Source organism: Python bivittatus, unplaced genomic scaffold (genome assembly GCF_059951505.1).
Source record: "Python bivittatus isolate LINGU-HERP-01145 unplaced genomic scaffold, Pbiv_v1 ctg000330_np1212, whole genome shotgun sequence".
Classification (NCBI taxonomy): Eukaryota; Metazoa; Chordata; class Lepidosauria; order Squamata; family Pythonidae; genus Python; species Python bivittatus.
Genome location: NW_028277058.1, coordinates 54,307,120 through 54,330,084, shown reverse-complemented (window position 1 = coordinate 54,330,084; position 22,965 = coordinate 54,307,120). Strand labels below are relative to the sequence as shown.

Sequence of the window (22,965 nt, the reverse complement as noted above, 5' to 3'; positions counted from 1 at the left end):
GCTTTTGTCAGTCTGAGCCTCCCCCCCACTCGCTCCCCTGCAGATGTCACCGTCCGCCTTATGGAGCTCGCAAGGTTTCACGCGCAGAAAATCAGATCATAGATCACACCAGCGGCCATAGCAAGCCAGAGTCATACCACAGTGACAGCAGATCGGCCATGATGTCATAAATCATGTCTTTTGGGGGATGACATAATTTGCCCCCCTTTCCTCCCCTACCCTGCAGATACCCCTGAAGGAGTATGACCTGTATGACTGAAAGAAAAGGAAGAAAGAAAACTAATACTCTTCAATAGGACTTTTAGGCACTTGACATTTTATAATAGTCTGCCCTGGAAGTTGGAAATCCTAATTTCGCCATTTTTAGAGAGTATCGAATGAAGAAAAGTTGCTCAAATCCTTTTATAAGGACATTTGAGTTTGATTTTTATTCTACATATTCCTTAAAATAATTTTAGCAAGGGTCGGAGTCTGTGATGGGGAAACGAATATGATTTGAAAAATTCTGCTTGAGATATAGCTTTCATAGTCCCAGGTTGAACCGTGGTCAGGTTCTCAAAACTGAAGATTAGAGCTACATTTTCAGGAGCAGGTAGAAACAAATGAAGATACATATGCTTACTTGATGCAAGCCTTAGAACAGAAAGGGGCAACTTGCAGACCACATGTTAAAACTGATCAATAAGATCAATAAGCGATGGTGTTCCCCCATCCCCAGATCACAGTGCCAAAATACACCATGCAAATTGCCATCTTTGCTGTCTACATTTTTTGTTGTCTACATTTTGTTGTCTACCATGGAGGAAACCACAACCCCACCAACGCTGGCAAGGGCAAGCTACTGTATATAAACGGAGCAAACTCCACACTCACTCGCACTGATGATGTTACCCAGTTGGGTCATGAAATGCTTGCAAGCAAACAACCAAGCTCAGAGAGCACCAAGGACTCCACAGTTCAGCCTTGAGCTATATATATTTTGTTCTATTGTCTACATTTTTATTTCCTTTCTTTTACCATTTTGAAAAGATTTTCTGTAAGTCCACATCTTTTTACATCTCTCCAAAAATTTAGGCTTGTCCATTTTGGTGGCATCACTATCTTGCTTCCTCCACTATGACCACTGGAGCCTAAAAGGTACCCATCTGCGCCATTGAAGATACTATGGCTAGAACCAATATAAAAATTGCTGTAAACTGCATCTGGAATAGTTTTTCAGACTTTTCACTTCAGGAAAGACTTGCCAAACTATAATATCTCCCTTTCATGAATAAAGGCTGGATCTTCTGTGGTGTGCTTGTAAAAGGGGGTAACTAAAGTAACTTGATGGGAGAGAAAAATTATAACTCTCCCCATCTTTTCAAGAGCAAGTAAGATTAAAAGCTAAGTTTAGCTAGAGATGATGTAAAAGGTTATGGCAGCTCATGATGAAGATGCTAAAAACTCATCCTGCTCTTCTTGGATGTCAGATCATACCGAACAACTTTTTGGAGTAATGACAGGGTGGGGGAGAAAGTGTCTTTGTGATTTATATCTGTATATCCATCTTTCCACCTGAAAAATGTAATTCTGATGATGGAAATGCAGGGGTTGACAATGAAGGCCAAGGTGCATATGAGTACTTTAGTCTGACAGAAAACTGATCTCATCTCTTAGTAACTCACAAACATAGCATTCATTAGAATTACCCAATCTTGCTGCCTGCAAGGCAAGGAAGCTACCACAGGAATAAATCTTAATGCTCAGAATTGACAGAACATTTATGGGCCTTTTTTAATCCAACTGGAATCACCTTGGTGACGTTTAGTAGAATCAAACCAGTAGAGCTTAATTGGGTATTGAAAAATAGAAAAGTTGAGTTTTTCTAACTGAATATGGAGCTAAAGACTTCAGAGGGTGGAAAAGGGAGAGGGGCGAAGAAGGACACCTCTGGAACAAAGTTCTCTAATTTCCCCTTTTCTTCCCCAGAAGTCTTCTACTCATCCCAGTGACCTCACATAGCACTTTCTGCAGACTTCAGCAAGAAGGTTTCTGGTATGACTTACCTCCTTTAGGATTTTTTGGGAGGGGAGAGGATAGCTAAATTGTTTATTTAAATTGTCCTTTAAGAGAGTTTGAATTTTTAAAGGGGTATATAAGTGCCTTGCTTTTATCTCCAGAAATAATGCCCCCAATAGAATAACCCAATGGAAATACCAGCCATTGATTGCTGACTTTATTCTAAAATAATAGGAATTTCCAGCAAATTGGCTGGAAAGAGGCCAAATGCAAAGACTTGAAGTCAGATATTGTGTTCAGATTTCTCTTGGATCAAGCCATGCCGGTTGAATTTTAAACAAACAATTGCATTTATTTGCAAAATATGTAGGTTGTAATGTTCACACAACATCCCAGTCTGGGCTAAAATGGAGTTAGGTAATTTGTGATTCAGCATGGGAATCTAATCATTGTGTTAACATGTCATGTGAGCTAGATCATTGTATTAAACAATAATAAAGCTTATTTGACTGGGCATCACATGCTCTGTGAACACAGTGATTGTGTTTTGTTAATCCAGATTCAGTGTTTAGCATATTGTGTAAACCCAGCCCATCAGCTAAAATAAAAAAAAAAAAGGAAAAATGTATGCAAAGTTTGAACTTACACTAATTAATAACACATGTAGGTAGCTTCCCTTATATGCTGGAGAGGACACTTGTTGGCAGCAATAGTTGAATGTTGTGTGTGCTGTTTCTTGGCAGATGAATAGATGGACTTCATGAAGCTAACTCTAATTGAACATCTCATACATAAGATATTTATGCAGCTGCCTAAATTGGTGCAATGGCCTGACCTGGTTCCATGTGTTCTTAGATGCCAGTCAAAGAATGTTCCTAATGGCCCTCCAAGATCAGAAGGAAGACAAGGAGGAACACTGAAATCTGTCTGTAGCCCTGTCATGTCCAATTCTATGCTTGGAAGAGTCCATAAAACCACAAGGCAGGCCTATGCCTTCAGCACCATGGAGAACAACAGCAATAGCCCCTTTTCAAACTCCACCCCGTTCATGAAAACTGAAAAGCCAGAAAGGCAAATTTCCAGAATACAGCTTGGCTCTCCATCTGTTCAAGAACTCATGCTTCCTAGCTTATTGTAACATCTTCATAGATTGTATTCATTCCATGGATTCCAGAGCTCTTGAGACAGGGTGCGAGCTGGCTCTTTACTGCTGGGATCATGACTGAGCTACAGGATATGGCATCACAAGACATTGTGAATATGTGTAGGGAGTGAGGAAGGGCTCTCTAGATTCTGTGGTTGCTCTCAAACCACTCTCTGTTCTCCTTGCGAGATGAAGAACCCTGTTTTTTTCAAGGTTGTAAGTCTCCTGGAGTCTCCACAGAACAGTTGTTGGGAATCAGGTGGCATACAAGTTTAATAAATTATTATTGTTGTCGTCGTTATTTGTAGTAGTAATAGTAGTAGTCACCTCCCATTGGTCAATGGCTATAATAATGCTAACAGAGGAGAGTGGAGGTAAGGCATTAATTCTCTCTCTTACTCTTTGCATCCATCAATAATACAGAAGTTGTTATGAATTAACAACATATATGTGAAATGATCTGAAATGCTTGACCCTGAATCCTTGATAATCCTCACTGTTTGCTACAGTTGTTTTCAAGCATGTTAGTTCTCTAAACCATTCACAACAATCAAATCAGATTTATAGCTGGATAATATGAGTCTCACACTGACAGGTAATTGCTCTTAGATCAATCTGGCCTAAGCTTTAGGTAGCCCTTGGGATCTTGCTCTATACCTCTCAAGCTAAATTGATGAGGCTCGGGGGAATATTGGGATTCTTTTTTTTTAATCCGCACTCAATCGTGACTGATTCTGTGGCGACTGCCTGGACAAGTCCCTGCAGTTTTCATGGCAAGGTGTTTCGGAAGTGGTTTGCCATTGCCTCGATAGAAGTCATGCCCCTTTTAAATATGCATCACAATAGGTGGGACAGGGCTTGGATTCTGTGGCCACCGTTTTTTTTAACCCCCCCGGTGGACCCCTCTTCTTTGCACAGAGGGAAAATTAGTCCCTCTCTGTTGACTTTTGGAATGTCATTATCGTTGTTGTTGTTAATCTGGTTGGCTTTGATTCTTAAGATGCTTTCATTCTGCGGATCATTTTTAGAAACCTCAGTATTTTATCTTAGTTTGCTCAAACATTATGTTTTATAATACACTGTTGATGTATTTTATGTGTTTGAATATGCAGCTCACCCTCTTGATATGGATACCCTTGAAAAGTGGCCTATACATAGTGAATTAAAGGGCAGGATATAGAACAGTGAATTTAAGCTGAAGGAAGACAGATTTCAACTGAATGTCAGAAAAATCTTCCTAACAATGTGAGTAACTAGAGTAACAGAGCGATGTGGAGCCCACTTTTACTGGACGAGTTCAAGCATTGTCTTATATTCCTAAACTGAGCAGGGAGGGTTACCTCAACTGCCTGAATGACCTTCTAGCTCTTTGATTCTATTCATCATATATTTCTCTGATTTTAAATAAAATACAGTAAAAATGCATCCATGGTACCCATGGCAGGTAATTCCTGAGTTATCATTTTAGTGATCTGTGTCCATCCTCTCTCTTTTGAGAATATACCCAGTACTGTTTGTAGCAACAAGTTGTAACCGCATCTCATTCCTAAGTCCATTTCCCCCCAAAGGGAAGATAATGACTGTGCAGGAATTCTAGAAGAAGAAATCGGATCTCCTCGAAGATCGCATAAGCAAGCTTCTATTTGGAGACCAAGCCTTTCACATGTTTTGTAATTTCCTGCTCTGTGCCTCCCGGCTCCTAAAGCACATTTCGGAGGCACATAAAGTTATCTAGAATGGAGTTCTGGAAGATAAGCACCACAGATATAAATCATCTGAGGTTTTTTTGTTTCTTTTTTTAAGCACCCATTAACCTACAATTAGGGACCCTCAAAAGGGGAAAAAATGAAATTCTTATCTACAATTCAGGAATTTAAGCAGTACCCAAGAACGCCAAATCGTTCAGCATTATCCCACCATTGTGGCACAAACCAGCACACCTGAGAAGAATAATTTCAATCTCTGCTATTGTTAGAGAACCCTTTAGCATTTCAAAAAGAGAATAAAAGTTGCACATCAATTAGCATTTAAAATGATTTATCTCACCCTGAGATTTGAGTTATCTTTTGTTGGCTTTTCAGATTAACACCGTGTGTAATGACTTTCAAGAAGCAGATTGTTCAGATGTGAGTGGTGCATGAAATATAATAACGTGAGTTTTCAGGCCTCGAAGATTAGTTTGTCTTTCTGTTTGCACGAAAAGAAACCCGTTCAGCTTAGATAGGTATGACGGAGACGGCCATTGTTCTTGGAAATCTATACAGATGGTCTAAGTGGGCTTTCACTAGAGCCCCCAGGGTGTATTATTCCCAATCTCATAGCCAGGCCTTCTCCAAGGATTCAGACTTTCAAGAACTACGTGGTCTTTGGCCAGAATCCCAAGATTCCCCGGCCAAAGAAAGGTTCAAAACAGGGAGGTGGGCTAAGAATGAAAGAAGTATGAGAGTTTTTCCCATGCATTCATTTTCAAGTGGCTGAGTGTAAGTGAATGGGGGAGATGGGAAATATTTATTGTGAACAAAATACAGCATTCACAATATTCAAAAATATTCTTTACTTCTTCATTCTTTGCTCTTTCTTTGAAATAAAATGGAATGGGAGAATGGAAAATCGGCAGTGGCCATGGTACAAAATCCTTATTTTTCCTTTTCTTTTTGGTGATATGTTTGGTGAAACCCCCTCTCCCCCACGCTCAAATCCCATTGGCCCAGAGTTTTGCTATTATGCTATTTTCATTATTTGCAGCTGAATAACAAGGCACACTTGTATTTTTGGTTAATACATTGATGTAGTGCAGAAATATTTTTCTGCATTCTACTTTTCATCCCATTTGATGGACAAGAATTTGCTTTGGATGTATCTTTCCAAGGAGAAGAAAATGTTGATGAAATTCTCGTGCAGGAAATGTAATACATGTGAATGTCCTATCTTTCCTATCTCTCCAACCATCTACAGCTTTCTTGGCTTTTCACACTTCCATTCACTCCCAAGGAAAGATCTAAAGAGAAAAAAAGTCCTCATCAGTGCCTTTTTCAGACTGAAAAGTGTAGGCAGGCAGAGTCTTCAGAGTAATAGAAAAATGTGGAACGGAAAACAACTTCCGTTTCCACCTCCATTAGTAAATGAAGCTTCAAACCACCCTCAGGAGAAATTTGAAAGAAATTCTCAAGCATCCTGACATCAGTGTAGAAAAACAGAAGCCTCTTTTACTGAGAAGGAAAACATTTGGGAAATCGGAAAGCAGATTATGACCAAATATCATTTTAAACAATAGATACAGTCTCATTACTTATTCTATATTCTGGAATCAAATACAAAATAGTACAAAAATTTGGATGTTTCTTTCTGTAAAGGAAAAAAAGCTTGTGAGGTGAATATTGGCAATGCATTTGTTTTTATTGTTGAACTGAGCAGCTTTTCTTGAGAGCAGCTTCAGAATATTATTATTTTTTAAGAAAATCATTAAAAATCAAAGCAATAATTAAACAATCTTTTCAGTGCAGACTATCCACCTCTATGAATTTACCCAAGCTCTCGAACTGTCGCAAAGCTGATATTTTAATTCCAAAAGATTCTGGACTGCTTTGCTCTTGTGGTGTGTGTATAGTTATTTATTTATTTATTTGATAAAGTGCATGCTGGGTTTGCAAAAAGCTCTAGACTCCTGTCTGAGAGCAGAAAAGAGATTTTAATTTCCTTTGCTCATCACGCAAAGAGCTTTCCTTTCCTTTGCTTTCTGAATGTTGCACCTACTCTCTCATTTTAATTTGAGTCATTTTGAAGGGAAGTTATTTTTGTCCGATGGGGCTCACTGCAAACATGCATAAATTCTACCTTTTATGAATATGTCACCGTTCAGGGTTATAAATTGGGCTTTGGAATCTTTCGCTTTATTAAATGGATTCTCTCTTTCTCCCTCTTTCTCATTTCGTGAATTTCTGAATTGACTGTGCTCTACCCATACTGTATCCTGCCTGCTTTATGGCAAGTTGGAATATCATTGATGATTAAGAAAAGTTGAGATATTTGTATTTCTTAAGGGGAGGGAAAATGAATTATTCTCTTTGCCTGTTTTCTCATTTTCCCATTTTTAACTTCCATTTCTTTCCAGTCAGATATGCCAGGGCTCCTATTTTAGAAAGAGCCATAGTTCACTTAAAGCTGTTTAAAAAGCTGTTTCATACAATATGTCAGACAAGGAGGAAGAATTCTGGATTTGGTGCCTACAAGAGCGGCTATGGCCCATTTCTAACATAAAAAGCTTCCTGCGTGCAAAAAGCAATTCCCTCAAGTGGAAGATTGGACTAAATCTTTAAGATGTGCTAACTTACACCACAGAGGAAACTGGTTTAATGGGAAGGTGGGGAAAGCTCAAAACAGTAAGTTATTGAGGGACAAAGTAAAGGAAGGCAACTGAGGTAAACTACAACTCCCAGCATGCTTGCTTGCTTTTTTTTAGTTTATTTATTTAATCACATTTGTACAGCTGCCCATCTCACATAGTGACTCTGCCTTACCAGTAGCCTTGATGGTGAGTGCAATTGGGAGTTGTAGTTCAGTTGTGAAGCACTGGTTAAGCTCCATCATATAAATGAGACTTGCATCAAACAGAGGAACAACTCAGAAAGCCATTCCTGGTGGGTGGTAAGTCTGAGTTTGTGTCACATAATACATAGAGAGCTTCCTTGGCTCTAGTAGCTAATTTTGATTCCTGGAAGATTCCTGTTTGTGCACCTGGAAATTATCCTTTGTCCTACATCTCATAATGGGTTAATTTGTGGAATTTGCAACTGCAAGACATGTCCATTAGCAGAGATGGCTTCAAGAACATGAGTAGATGTCATTGAATGGCCATCTTTCATTGAGGCCTGTTGAGTTCCTGGCCTTAGATTGTGGATTAGGAGGGTTGTGGCTCCAGCTGTTGCATTTAATTTAAAATGAAAAAGGGAAATCAGATCACCATAATATCGAGTTCATCCATCACAATGTATTGTTAAGGATAATCTCTTCCTTAACATAATTCAGCCTTCTTTCCACATAGCTTTTCCCCAAACTGATGCCTTCTTAAAGCTTGGACTACAGCTCCCATTCTTCTCAGTTGTGTGCAGTGCTCTTACGTAACATGTCCAAGATATTCCATTTTGCTCCTTCCTCTGTCCTTCTTAATTGCCTACTGCTCTCCCAACCTAGTCAATCAGCATTTTACTGGTGCTGATTATGTTGGATCCATCGAGCTAGGAATCATCCCTTACCCCTTAAAGTTTTTTTTTTTTAAAGAAATCATCAGCATTTAGTTAACCAAGGCTTTTTTTTTTAGCATGGATGATACTGTTTGGATTACAAAGCCCAGTGTTTTCCAACCTGATCAATTTTCAGACGTGTGGATTTCAACTCTTAGATTTCTGAGAGTTGAAATCCGCACATCTGGAAATTGCTTGGGTTAGGAAACACTGACAGGGTTAACTCTGGAGAACAAGCTCTCTACTGTATGGAGTAGTGGTTGAGATTTTGGACTAGGATCAGGGAGACCCAGGTTCTAGTCCACTCTGAGCTCCAGAACCAGTGTGGGGTAGTGGTGAGGGTGCTGGACTAGGACTGGGAGACCCAGATTCTGGTCCTTCCTCAGCCATGAGGGACTCTAGGCCAGTCATTCTCTCCCAGCCAAGGAGCCAGGGTAGTGTATTGGTATAGTGCTAGACTAGGAACAGGGACCCATGTTCAAGCCCACTCTGAGCCACCAAAGCTCACTGGGTGACTTTGGGCTGGTCATTCTCTCCCAGCTCTCAGCCCAACCTACCACACAAAGTTTGTCATTGTGAGGAAACCCGGAAGAAGGAGTACTATGTACTGTATATCACCTTGAGTTCCTGGAGGAAAAGGAAATCTATCAATAAATACATAATTATTTATATATCAGCTGGTGTGAGTCAGGCTGACCCCTCCCCATCAGATAATATTGCGAAGACATACACCTCTCACACTTTGTCTTTTAAACCTTTTAATTAAAAAGAAAGAAAAAGAAAAACCAAATACTATCAGCTCATTCACATGTTCAGATTTCGTGTGGCATGGGTTTCATGAGATTTATTTATCTTTCCCCCCTTTTTTATTTGAACAGAGGGATTTCACAAGTATGTTGACAACGGATCGAGCAGCACCCACAGGGACCCCCTTTGCAAATCATCTTCCAGCAAAGCAGTGTGACAAATCCATGGAAATCACATCCATCAAATACACACAGGGAAAACAAGGCACCATGAAAAATAAGCAGGTAGCCCAGTGATCAAAGCGGTCACCGAGACAACCCAATCGTCAAGCTCCTGGCCACAATGGCTGCCTTGCTGAAACAAAATGAACTAGTATGGAAAACTAAGAGGACCAGGACTTTGTACATGAGAACCAGAGGCAGGAAGAGGAATTTCTAGCGAGAGCTGCAACCGTTGCCAACTTGTATTCTTAAAGCTGTAGATAGTTGGGAGGTTCTCTGCCTCTCTTCCCGTAAGTGTTGGATCCTACATTGGTGGGTGAATAGATGGCACCGATGGTGTTGCTGGACCGGACCAGGAAGTCTGCCAAGCGTTGTGTCACACACGTAGCGGTATTGCATTTCCGTTTGTCCAGATGGTGGCTGGAGGTAGTTAAAAGCAAATAGAGAGAAACACACCAAGATGACCACATTTCCTCAGCCATTTCACAACACACACAACAGGCTATTTTCAATGTATACTTCGAAGAAATGCCTTATATATATTCTTGTAAATATTTTCAGGATTTTTGCAGGCAACAAGGGTGTAAACCCCCTGGAAGAAATTCTGGATAGAGAGAGAGTTTCTTGGATAGTTTACTTTTCAGAATGCTATAGATTTATTATGTATTCTCATCCTTGTTCTAATTGTGTATGCAAATTAAAACATTAAATTCAATATGGCTGTTTAACAATTTGCATGTGCGTGTGTGTATGACTGTATGTAATATAAATATTTAAAGATATATAGGGATTAAGGTTTAAAATTGTGTGTATCAACCTTGGAAAAGGGTAATTGTCCTTAAAATGCATTAGAAAAAGGTCTGGAAACCAAAGCATTGCACCATTAGGTCTATTTGAATCCAGGGTGTGAATTTTTAAAATGTGTGTACATCTTTCCATCCTAATTTTGTGTGTTTATATGTATTGACACTACCCCTGCAATTTTGGCATATTTGGCATGTGCCACATAGAGAAAGATTCAGTTAGAACTTTAATTGCATAAGGAATTGCTAATGTGTGTTTGAGGAAAGTAAGAGATCATGTTCTGTTGGTCAGAAAACATATCCATCTAGTTCAGTGTTGACTACTTTGACTGGTAGCATCCTCCCATAATCCCATAATTAGAAGGTCTAATTGGAGAAGCCTGGAGTTAAACCTGGGGCTTCCTCCATCCAGATGCATGTATTCTAACACAGAACTACAGTTCCCATTTGCAATACACCATCTGGTGTGCCAAGGAGGTCTCCCAGTCCAAGGCTAAGAAGGCCTTAACCTGCTTAACATCCAAGTAAGAGTGTGTCTGGAATGGTAAAAGTAGAACTGATATCCAATTAAAGAAAACCCAGATCCCCAAGCTATGGCTAGAAGCAGATTATACTTTTAAGATTCACATTTTTTTTAATGGACAAATGAAACTTCTGTACTGAATGATTCCTTGCTATTTTTTGAGTTCAGATCATATGCAGAATGCTATTCCATTCTGCTTCCCTGGATTTCCCTCAGCTGCTTGTAGAAAGTTGCAACAGAGTGAAAATGAAATTGGGTAAATTTCATGGGCTCCAACTGCAGTCACTCCATGATGCTAACCAGTAATGGGGGAAAGAGGGTTTTGGAAGACCACAGAGTTTTGGAGAAGGAGCAAAAAAAATGGGTTGGATTTGGTCCATGAGCCAGAGGTTCTGCTTAGTAATTTGTATGATGACTAACTAGAACGGAAACCAATGGTTTCTGTTCTAGTTAGTCATCATAAACATTATTATTTTACTAAGAATGGCGCCCTGTGTTCCTTCATTTCTTTTTTTCTCTTGTGTCATATGTTTTAGATTGTAAGCTTAAGGGCAGGAATGGTCTTATTTTTATTGATATGATGTACAGTCTGACATACAGAAATTTCATTTCATAGGGTTTTGGAAAAGCAAACAATGATGCTCCCAATCCTACATAGCAGGGTGAGGAACCGAATCAGCGTCAAAGCCAGATTTGACCTCAAGCTTCGGATGGCATTGCTGAGATCTCCCTTGTCTGGAACAGAAGTAGGATAAGTGAAACAAGCCATGCTTTGTTTCTTTGTGCTGAAAATGTGGTTTTCAATGTTCTGGGCTGTTTGGTGTTCTCTGAGGGAGACAATGGGTCACTTCACCTATGGTCCTTCTAATGCTCCTTGACAAAAGGCATTTAGTGACTGTTACAGCCATATTTGTAGCTGTTCGATTCTTATAGTTGGGACTGGTGGGAAGAGGACAGGAGAAGAGTTGGAACTTTGAAAAAGGGGTGGTTCTGGCTGGATTAGGCCCATAGGTCTAACGTTCTCCATCTCTGTTGTACCCCTAATAGTGAACTCAGTGGCCATGGAATGCTTGCAGAATTGGGTTTTTTGGGGGTAACAGTAGATCACGAGAGAATCAGAATGTAATACTTGGGATGGGCATATCTGGTTAGCTACAGAGAATACCTCTTTGTTCTAGGTTTACTTCTAAAGAGGTAATTACCATTGTCTTCTTAATCAATATTGAAAGTAAGAACCCAATATTAGGGTGAGTTTCTGTATTTTGCAGCTATACAAAATCCCAAACCTTCCTTCCAGATCTGGTTGATAAGGAAGACTTCATGGAAAATCTGGATTTGAGTGCTATCTGGAGGGTTTTTCCATTTATGTATGTATTCACATGTACGGACAGATCTTTTTGATGTGGAGTCTTTCTTCACTATTTCTTCCTTGATCACTAGAATGTGACATCTATACAGCTCTGATCTAGGGGTGTCTGTAAGGAAGTGTGTGTCAAATAGTCAAGAAAGTGGCCATCACCACACAGTCAAAAAGGGTGGGTCTTCAATCACACTGTGATCTCCCCCTGAAGACCCCCCTGCTCTGATCATTACTGGTTATTTTAAATGCATGATGGAATATAACTTAAAGTATATAACCTAAACTTTCTAAGTGGTGTAATTAAGTGCAGTACAGCTTAGTAAGACTCTTAGTGCTTGTCCAGTTTTGGGGGGGTTGACAGGACACTAGGCCTTGGGTTGGCAGCTGGAGGCTACATTCCAAAACAAATATGTAGGGCTGGACAAATTAATTCTATTTAATTGTTATTTTATTTGAATATAATTTTAGTTTATATTAGAGGAAACATAAGATTTTATATCTTTAAAATACTTAATCTAAAATCATTTTAAATAATGTAATATCACTGATGTATTTAATGACGCAATTATATTATGTAATGAATTAAATACAATTCATGCAATTTCACCCCATAGTTTGAATAACCATGATCCCATTCAAAATTAATCTTTGGTGGCAATTTTGCAAGAGCTTTTGGGGGACATTCTTACATTTTGGGGAGCCTGTGAAACTCTGAGACTCAGGTTGCTCACCTCTATATTAATGCTTCAACAGTTATGGGACAATTTGGGGAGCTATATCTGTTTGGGGTTCTTTCAAATGAACATTCTATCTTTCAAGATCATGGTAGATCTAAATGGTTTATCTGACATAGTTGGGGCAAATCTATAAGATTCTGAAAAGTACACTGAGTCATATTCTTTCTTTTACTTTCAGACACTCAAAAGGCTATTGGAACCAAATAAATCATAGAAGAATAGCTACCTTTTATCAAAAAGAACTCGCCATCAGAGTAGATGTGAAGTTAAATGACAGTATCAAGTTATTAAATGGCACGCTGATTTGTACTGAGTGAGAGTTTGGAGAATTTTGAAATAATTAATTGTATCAGCTGGGAAAAAACTATACACATGTATAAAATGTTATCAATTAGAGCTCATAAAGCAAATATGTCTATATTGTGAAAATCCAGTATGACTTTTCTTCAGGTATAAATTGGCCTGATATCCAGCACTGACAGACAAGAATTAGAGAGTTCTCCATTCCACCAAAGTATAAGATTGCCTTCTTTTTCTGCTAACATACTTGATAGACCAATCATCTCTTGAAAATTATCCATGAGGGAGCAATCTTCAAAAGGATCCTATAACTGTGTAGGCAGCACAATGGTAAAAGGTGTGGAAAGGCCTCAGGAACCTGATGGAATTCCATCAAGATGACAGAAGCTTGCGTGAAAAACACATGCTGTTTTTCTTCGTGAAGGTGAAGAGGTGAGCAAATTATGAAACTCAATTTGTGAAACCAATATCACTGTTGTATTAAAGCTACTGTAAATAAAGATTTTCCACTTTGTTCCAGACACAGGCCAATCTTATTCATATTTGTGGATGATAATTTTTTTGTTTACAGTGTGGATACATGTGAAAATTCTTTAAATCAGGAGACGTAAGTTCCATCTCAGGCAGACTTTGCCTGGATTAAATAAAAGCATTTTATTGACAGAGTTTTGACAGCAGACCAATTGAAAGATGTAATCTTGATTAATGAAGAAAATACCTTTTATAAACTTCTTGGTACTTCCTTCTCAGTGTGTGAGAACAAAGTACTTCTCTGGCAGATTTTATTGACTTGATTACAATTTTGCAGTTTTATTTCAGTATCTAAAAGCATTCATCTTTAACCTGGGGAGTTCTGGAAGTGTTGGGATTTCAATTTTCAGGATTCTCAGTCAGCATAAGGCTTATAAAACACAAAAATATAGATTGCAGTACTTGATTTGCCAATCGATCCCCACCCCGCCCCTCCGGCCATCAGCAGAATGAGTGGAATCAAAAGATTAGCATCACTGAGTACACAAATAATTTTTCATGCTTGGCTGCTGTTCTAATGTTTATTCTCTTTCACAATCTTTAAAGTTTCCCATTTGATGCCACGTTAGAATGCCTTCTGCATATTTAATTAAATGGAAAAAAGCTCTGGTTTTTGGACAAAGGATAAAACTGTTGGTCCAAGTATCTGCTAAATGGTAATTTAAAAAGTTGACTATCTGGTTTCTTTAAAAAGACTGTGGTTTTGTTCACCACAAATTGGCAACTGCATTTTAGCTTAATGTGTTGTGCCAACACACACTAAGTGTGTCGTAGTTAGTTTGTGATACAGCCTAGTTAGTGGTTCAAACCTAGAGAATTGGTCTCATGGAATATACCATGGCTCACTTGGCAGAAGTAACTATTTATTTAATTTATTTATTCTGTGGAGTCCTTGGTGCTCTCTGAGCTTGGTTGTTTGATTGCAGATGTTTCACTATCCAACTAGGTAACATCATCAGTGCAAGTGAGTGTGGGGGGACTCCGCAGTTCAACCCGGAGCTACATATGTTCTCTTCTATTTATTTATTCATCAAATTTATATGACCGCCCATCTCACAAACAAGAGACTCTGTTTACAACTGTTCATTTGAACCCAGCTGGGGTCATTTAAGAGAGAGAGTACTATGGGATGCACATAAAAAACACCTTGCAGAACACCTTTTTGGTGACACCTTGCAGAACACCTCTGAATAGTATAACTCAAATCTAGATCTTTACATTACTAAGTTAACCGTGAGTTGTGGGGAATGAAATCTGCCAAAAGGAGTTATTTATATCTGGAGAAGGTTGCCACTTCTTATTGCCAATTGAATTCAGCCATTATTTATAGTCTAAACTGAAAATCAGTCCTGATTAACGGAGATGGGGAGACGGGCGTAAGCCATACAGGAGGACCTTAAAGAGAGTGCAAAGGAGGGAGTTGGATACTCCGAGGCATAGACACTTGTTCCCAACCACAGTGATTCCACAATTTGAGAACCAAGTTGAGCTCCACCCTTTCGTACTTGCATCACAATGTCACCTGCAAATGTGTAAGGGTTGGACTTATCCTCATGAAGGCCCAAGTCACATTTTATCATTTTTTCCCCCTTCCTACAGATGCCCATGCTCAGTAATTGGCTTCACACAACAATCTAGACTAGGCTAAAATGAGGCTGTCTTAGCAGATGGGTCTATTAATTGGGGCAGAGGGTGCTGTATAACAAAATAGGTGTGCTTTGCTCGCTCAGAATTAGGATTTCACAGGTTGTGCCAGCCCAGTCAATAAGCAGAGACAAGAGAAAGAAGCACATTTCTTTAGAACATGCAGAATTTCATTGCAGAGATCTGTACAAGGCATGTGGAGGATTTCAGAGCAGACATTTTTAAATAGCCAATTGGAAGTAAAACTAGTTCTTTTATTTGCAGGGCTCAAAAAAGTTTGATCAATCAGAACACAAGACACAAGAAGGCATTGCATGAACAACCTTTCCTAACTGGTGTATCCCAGTTGTGTTGGGAGTGTAACTTTTTGAATTCCCAGTTGGAATGAAGGCCACATTGACTAAGATTCGTGGGTGTTATAGACCCAACCAGTGCAGAGGCCCGCAAGTGTGTGGAAGGTTGCTATAAAAGGATCTGTGTTAATCATGCAAGCAGCGAATGTACAAAAGAACTTAGATTTGATTTCTCAAAGCAGCAGTTTTGGGATACAGCCAAAAAGGGGAAATTATACTATCGTTAAGTCACTAAGTGGCAACAGTGACTCAATGTTTAGCTTCAGATGAGCTTTTAAAGACTATTTAGAGAACTTGCTGATAGAATGAGAAGTATTAGAATGACAGTTACTTGCTATTGTCTATTTTCCTGCAGCTGGTAGAAATTTATCTACAGATTTCTCAGGCTCTGTTCAAACTTTTCCTTGCCCACGTGTGGCTGTTGAGAGTTGTCCCAGTGAACAAGCATGGAATTGCCAGCTGAGCCACAACTTTGATAAATCAAAGCTGTCCTGGGCCACACAGATGAAGGACCTCTTCTGAGTATCACACAAGGTTCACACAAGCTATTGGGCTATTAATAGAAAGCATACTCTACAGCAGGGTGACAGAATGATTTAATAGGTTGCGTCACTTTAGTAATTAGTGAAATGATTACAGTAATGGTACATATTGTTGGATTCTAGTCGGGATCAAGGTGATATAAATATCACTTCTGCATGCCAGAATTTCACAATGAATGCATTGTTCTTTGTTCATGAAACTGCAGCTGGAGGTGTGATATAAAATATATTCCAATTGTCCCTATGCATTCTGAGGCCTCATAATTCCTAAGAATATCAGAGCCTTGCTGGAACAATCTAATCCATCAGAATTCTGCTTTCCATGATGATCCACCATTAAATGTTCCTCAAAAGCCCTCAAGCAGGACAAGTCAGGATTTAGGTCTCTCCCTCTGTTCCTGAGCAACTGATGAGAGCCTTTGATTTGGGGAATGGCTCATTGCCATCATAGAATTACAGAATCATAGAGTTGGGTGGGATCTAGAAGGTCATCACGTCCAAGACCCTGCATACCGCAGGATTCACTGAATCATCCGTAATAGATTACTATCCAGCCTCTATTTGAAAGGGGAAGAAACTGCTTCCCATATGGTAATTGATAGTTCTTACAGTCAAGAAGTTCTTCCTAATATCTAATCTGTATCTACATCCCTGAAGGTTCATCCCATTAGTTCTGGTCTGACCCTGTGGAGCAAGTGAGAATAAGTCTGAACCCTCTACAGTGTCACAGCCCTTCAGATATATTTGAAGATAACTATCATATCCCTTCTCAACCTTCTCTTCTGCCAGCTAATCATACCTAGGTATTTTAACCATTCCTCGTAGGAGTTGGTTTCCAGTCCTTTCATCATCTTGGTAGTCTTTCTCTGGACTCGCTCCAGTTTATCGATGTCTTTTTTAAAACTGGGATGTGCAGAACTGAACCCTAACCTATCTGGAGAATTATAAACAAGGACAAGCTAAAATGATAAAGTCTAGCAAGTCAGCGAAACCAATGGCCAGTGCTACCTCCCATGGTATAAAATGCCTTAGCCTAAAAATCTGCCTTGTTTAAAGAAAGGCCTTCCTTGGTAAAATTGCCAAGCTCATCTTTTGGAGATGATTAATGAAAATGTTACTAATATGGGCACTAGAACTGCACTAGAATTATAGGCTCTTTAGGGCAGGCTGCTGCCTTTCAGACCAAGGAGAATTAGAACCTCCTGGGTTCCTAGCCAGCATAATTTGTAACATCATCAAGTTGGAAAAGACCATAAGCCACTAAGTTGAGTGAAAGAGTCTACCATCTCATAAAAAACAAAAACAAAAAAACAGCTCTTACTGTTAGGAAGTTTTTCCTGATGTCCAACTGAAATCTACTCCCTTGTAGTTGAAACCTATTGTTTCTTGTCCTGGAAAACTAAACACTTCAGCTTTGTCTTCTACATGATAGTCCTTCAGATACTTGAAAACAGCTATCATGTCTCCCTGCAGTCTTCTCTTCTCCAGGCTACATATGCCTAATACCTCCAACTATTCCTTGTACATTTTGTTCCAGGCCCTTGATCATCTTGGTTGCTCTTCTCTGGACATTGTCCAATTTGTGAATGCCCTTCCGAAAATTTGCCCAGCACCAAACACAATATTCTAGGTCAGTGATAGTGAACCTATGACACATGTGTCAAAGGTGACACACCACGATGTTTTGGGTGACACGCCAGCATTCACCAACACCCAACAACTATTTTCACTATTTGAGTTACCAAAGAAACTGAGTTTGTTTTACTTGTATTTCATTTTTGTACTTATTTGATATTTCTTTATATAATACATAGCACCACACATTATTGGACTGCATTTTTAAAAAATAAATGAATATGTAAAGAATTGTTTCTCTTTTGTTGGGAGGTGATGACACGCCAGCAAAGTCAAGTTAGGCATTTTCCAAATTTTTGACACGCTGAGCCCAAAAGGTTCACCATCACTGTTCTAGGTGTAGTTTGACCATTGCAGAATTGAGAGAAGAACTTATTTTGTCATGACACTACATATTTGTTGATGCAGACTAGGATTGAATTTGCTTACACTATTGGCTTATGTTCTGTTTGGAATCCACCAAGACACCCAGATCTTTTTTGCTTGTATTGTTGGGCAATATGGGTGCCCCCCACCCCATTCTACACTCAGAATAATATCTTTGTTCTGATGTCTCATTTCTTTCCATTATTTCATTTTCAGAACATTGAGTCTCAGAAGATGCCAGTTCAGATGCCAGTTCAAAGCTTTAATTTTATATCTATGGCACGGGAATAATTACACTGATTGATTTTTCAGGTATATTGTAAACATTACTGATATTTTGCAGACACATCTCTATCCATATAGAGGTAATTGTATGTGTGTGTGTATGTGTGTATGTGTGTATACAAATACACACACATACATATACACATATACTGAATATTTTCTTTGTATTATTTTAGTCTTAATAAATTATTATCACTGGCTAGTTTTGTAGCTTAAAAGATCATGTTATATTGTTTAACTTCACTGTCAGAGTACTCTATCCCCACGAGTGGAATCTATCTATGAACTTTGTACATGGGGAATGGCCAATCAAAGTATTATACAACCCTGGAAGGACAAAACTATGTCTAATTGGTAGCAATAGAGGGCTGTATTTGTTAATATTTGAATTAGAAATTCCTTTTTTCTTCTCCAACAAAAGGGAGAAAGGATGTCCAAACAATCTGGCAAATTAGAAAGAGGTGCTTTACTTATGAAATATTTCTCCAGTCTATTTTTTAAAAATGGTATCATGTTATTAATGTTGTAAACATATATTTTGTTTATTAATTATTAATTGTTCTTTTGTTTATTAATTAATAATAATTGATGACTAATTGTTGATTAATTATTAATGCAGCAATAGTAATAGCAACAGCAATGAATTTTTCTGAAAAAAAATATAAGAGTGTCTTAGGAAAACAATCAGCAGAATTACATGGGCCCCATTCACACAACACAATTACAGTAGCAAGCCTATCAGCTGTATCTGCACAATATTCTAAGCTTGGTTAGTTTTAATGGTGGTGATGGTGGTGGTGGTGGTGGTGTGTGTGTGTGTGTGTGCAGGTACAAATGGGACCAGCCCATTTTCAAAGTTCAAGGGGTTACTCAAACCAAGGAAATAGGTTAATTCAATCTCCAGGTTAAGCCTATTATGTAAATGCATCCAGAATGCTGTACTGTCTGTATTTTTTATTTCTGTGTCTCGATCATCTGTCTAAAGCAAAAAGTGCTCCTCCATGTAGAAAATTAGCAGGGAGAAGTTTTCTGGCCTCACCAGAGATAGTGAAAAGTTTTTGGGATATAGGACTTCAAAGCTGATGAGATTGCCTTTGGTCAACATGAAGGTATAATTTCATACCCCTGTAGTTTAATTCCAGCATTTCTTTCTCCCATCTCTTCCACTGACTTAGGGAATTTTTGCTCTGTCCTTCCCAGTCTTGAAGCTGGACAACTGTGGGTTGTTGACATAACTGACATCTCTGTTCTGAGAATTCTGGCTCTCAACTTAACTCCCATAGATACTCTGAATTAACCCTGGGTGAGAGACAAAATGATTCTTCCACTTGAAAATGTTGCATTCAGTTTAAAATAGTACAGCAGCCTTCCCTAACCTAGGAACCTTCCATGGATGGATTTCAGCTCCCAGAATTCCCCAGCCAGCATGGCCATTGCTGAGAATTCTGGGAATCAGAGTTCACCTCTCTGGATGGCACCTAGGAGAACCTTGCAGTCAAGTTTGGTGCAGAGATGGTAGCACATTCCCAAAACGCATTCATTTTGTTTAACTGCTGAGCAAGAGTGAAATGCTGTGATCTGGAAGACTGTCAGTTTCCATTCTCCAGATATAACAAGATGAAGGGAAGGAGAAAATACCTCTTGGGCCATGCCAGTAGCATCTGTAGCAAACCACAGTGATACTGAAATGCTGATGTATGCAGTGACATCATCATGTAAGTGCAATAATTATGTTCTTGCATTCTGATGTCTGATGTCAGTACAGAGATCACAGCATGTATTTAAGATCAGCAGAAGCTATTTCCCTTTTGTTTAAGTATTTTTGGAGCCGTCCTACCTTGAACATCATGAGAAAGAAAGGCAGGGTATAAATCAAATAATTACTATAAGAAAACCAATAAATCAAAAGGTGGCTTTGAATATGCTTTGAATAGGTAGCTGATTTATACAAAAGAAGCCTACACAGAGTTTTGGAAACCTAGGAATCTGTTATGGAATACATCTAGCTATGTGATATTTAAATCAGGATGGGAAATCTGGAGCTTATCAGATCAAATTCAGCTCCCAACACACTCACTCAGGATTATGGGATCTGTAATGATTAAATGCAGATTCCCTGCTGTGGGTTGTATTTGCTGATAATGTTTTTTTCTATGATTCAGAGAAAGATTTTCTCAGCCTTCAGAAAGTTTTCTGAAATCCAAAGGGGTCACTATGAAAAATTTGCATCCATTTATGTTTGGTTAAGTATTTATTTTATGCTACCATCTTCTGATACAGTCAGAATCTATTTTTTATCTCCTATGATTAACTAAATTTAGCTAAAATTATCAAAATTAGTAGAGATCAAGCTTCTTTAAGGGCTAGCTCTATTATTAATCTATTTATTGTTCCCAATGTCTTTAAACTGCCATTTTTCAGCAATTTAAATTCCGTTTTAAAAAGAGGGAGGGAATTCTCATTCTCATGAGAGTCCATGCCAGTGGACTGAGAACCATATGTGAGTATCAGCAAATTACATAGGTGGGATATATAATTGATTTTTCATGAGAATGTATGATTCTCACATGAGAATAAGGGTGGGGTTACTTGGAAATTTCCAAGCTTTTTGGCACTTTTACTGAGAATAAGAACTGCGGGTGGGGGATGTTTTAGCATAAGGGGAAAGAAGCCAATTATTTAATGCTTTGTTTTAACTTTCTCAACATAATGAAGAGTTTCTACTCAAAATGAACCTTCTACCAATCAAATGCACTGTGTCAAAAATCTGAAGCCAGTATTGATGACTTTTCTGATATTTTACCTGCCTACAAATATGATTCCGTCTCTAACAACTTTCCCTTTCTAATTGTTTAAAATGGCTGTGGGAACAGCTAGATTCTAATTCAGATGAATATGGGATGTAAAGGGGAAATTAGACATTGTGTGACCAAGTTTTTATGGGTCTAAAGACATTCATTCTTCTTACTAAACACAATACCCTTTTTATAGAACAGACAGCAGGGAAGACAGAAATACTGCTAACCATTCAATAGGTAAAGTTGAAGGAAGTAATACTGCGGCCAATAAAGACTTCCAAAAATATACATTGCCATTCCTTGTAGTACAGTACAATCTTTAAGATATATTTCAACTAGAATCAACATAAAAGATAATTCAGTTTTTAAAACTGACCCAGAATCCATTTGCTCCTAAACTTTTGTTTTAAAAGTTACTTTAAAAAACCTTATTAATAAATTAGTATCTCAGAAAACAGTGAGGGTTTTGTTAGCTGCATATCTATAATCCAGAAAGAAGGAGACCTATCCATTAATGATATTATGTGACAACTGTGTTAGTTTATAGTGGCCAAAAAATTAGGAGTTTGGGGGCACCTTTTCTGTCCAATAAATGTTATTAAAAGGCATAAGTTCTCGTGAGCTGCAGATTACCATCAGACCTACTTTTGTCTGTGGGCATCCCATAAGATAAAGCCAAAGAAAGTAGTCTTTAAATGAGAACAAACAGCAAATTTCCATTTTAATTCTTCTCACCTCCCCTTCCTTCTTTATTACCAGCCTAACTGCCTTGCCAGTGCCTTTGGCAACACAATAGTAAGCAGTGATTTGTGCAACCATACAACACAAAAAATTCGGTTTCTTAGGGGAAGAGGAGGAGGAGGAGGAGGAGGAGGAGGAGGAGGAGGAGGAGGAGGAGGAAGGGTATGCTTTAAGGTTACTGACCTCTCAACCGGCGTTGCTTCCAGGGAATTTAAAGTAAGAGACAAGATGATGAAAAGAAAAGGTCCTTTGAGGCTGCACATTTCTCTTTTGGCTGCTTTCGAAAGAAAGACAAAGGAAAGAAGAATAAAAACCAAGTTAACAAATTACAAACACAAACACATACATCCCAATATCAATTTTCCATTATTCTTTTCGCACCGGATGACAAGTTTTGCTAGCTAAAAGCCGTGATGGCTATTCTGTCGGAGGGCTAACCCAAGCCCAAGCCAACCCTAACTTTAACCCTTCAGTTTTCCTCTCTGATTTTATGAATGTACGCAAAGAAAAGTAAAACAGAAGGGCAACTGTGCTCTGATCTGGCTGGAGAGATGTTGCTTTGTTCATCATGTCCAGCCCCATTCCTCTCCTGTTGATCTATGGATTATCCTTCTGAAGAATCACAAGGCAGACAAACATTCTCTTCCCCATGCCTCAACCTGAAGCTGATTTACCTGGAGGGAGAAGTGAAGGTCCTGCAGCAGAAGAATGAGGGCAGGACGAATTCACTCTTCTAATCCAAGGGTCTTCGTTGCTACCTTTCTGGCTGGCAGGCAATGCTGCTCTTATATACCCCTCATACTTTGTTCAGCTCTGACATCAGGCAGCAAAGAGAGAGTGAGTGTGTGTCTATGTGCGTGAGAGTGAGAGAACAATTCTATCATTAACTTCTGTCCCTCTAGAGAGAAATGCCTGAGTAAAAAGCAGAAACCAGAGGATGGAAGCACAGCACTGCCTTTGCTCATCACTAAACTTCAAATGAGCCCATTTCAGGTGC

At 38.9% G+C, this 22,965-nt stretch overlaps 1 protein-coding gene across 1 annotated transcript; it reads right to left on the bottom strand.

The window, feature by feature from the left end:
- Nucleotides 1-9,264: 9,264 nt before the first annotated feature.
- Nucleotides 9,265-22,231, bottom strand: IAPP (islet amyloid polypeptide). Its single transcript, XM_088141341.1, has 2 exons — nt 22,152-22,231; nt 9,265-9,770 (listed from the first exon to the last, which is right to left on the bottom strand). The coding sequence occupies exons 1-2, from the start codon at nt 22,229-22,231 to the stop codon at nt 9,599-9,601; spliced, it is 252 nt and encodes an 83-aa protein (XP_087997467.1). The 3' UTR covers nt 9,265-9,598.
- Between the last annotated feature and the right edge of the window lie 734 nt (nt 22,232-22,965).

Excerpts from the sequence above, each read along its gene's own strand:
- IAPP (XM_088141341.1), bottom strand. The coding sequence starts at position 22,231 with ATGTGCAGCCTCAAAGGACCTTTTCTTTTCATCATCTTGTCTCTTACT. Across the intron at positions 9,771-22,151 it reads GAAGCAACGCCGGTTGAGAG|CCACCATCTGGACAAACGGA; the intron begins GTCAGTAACCTT and ends AACTACCTCCAG.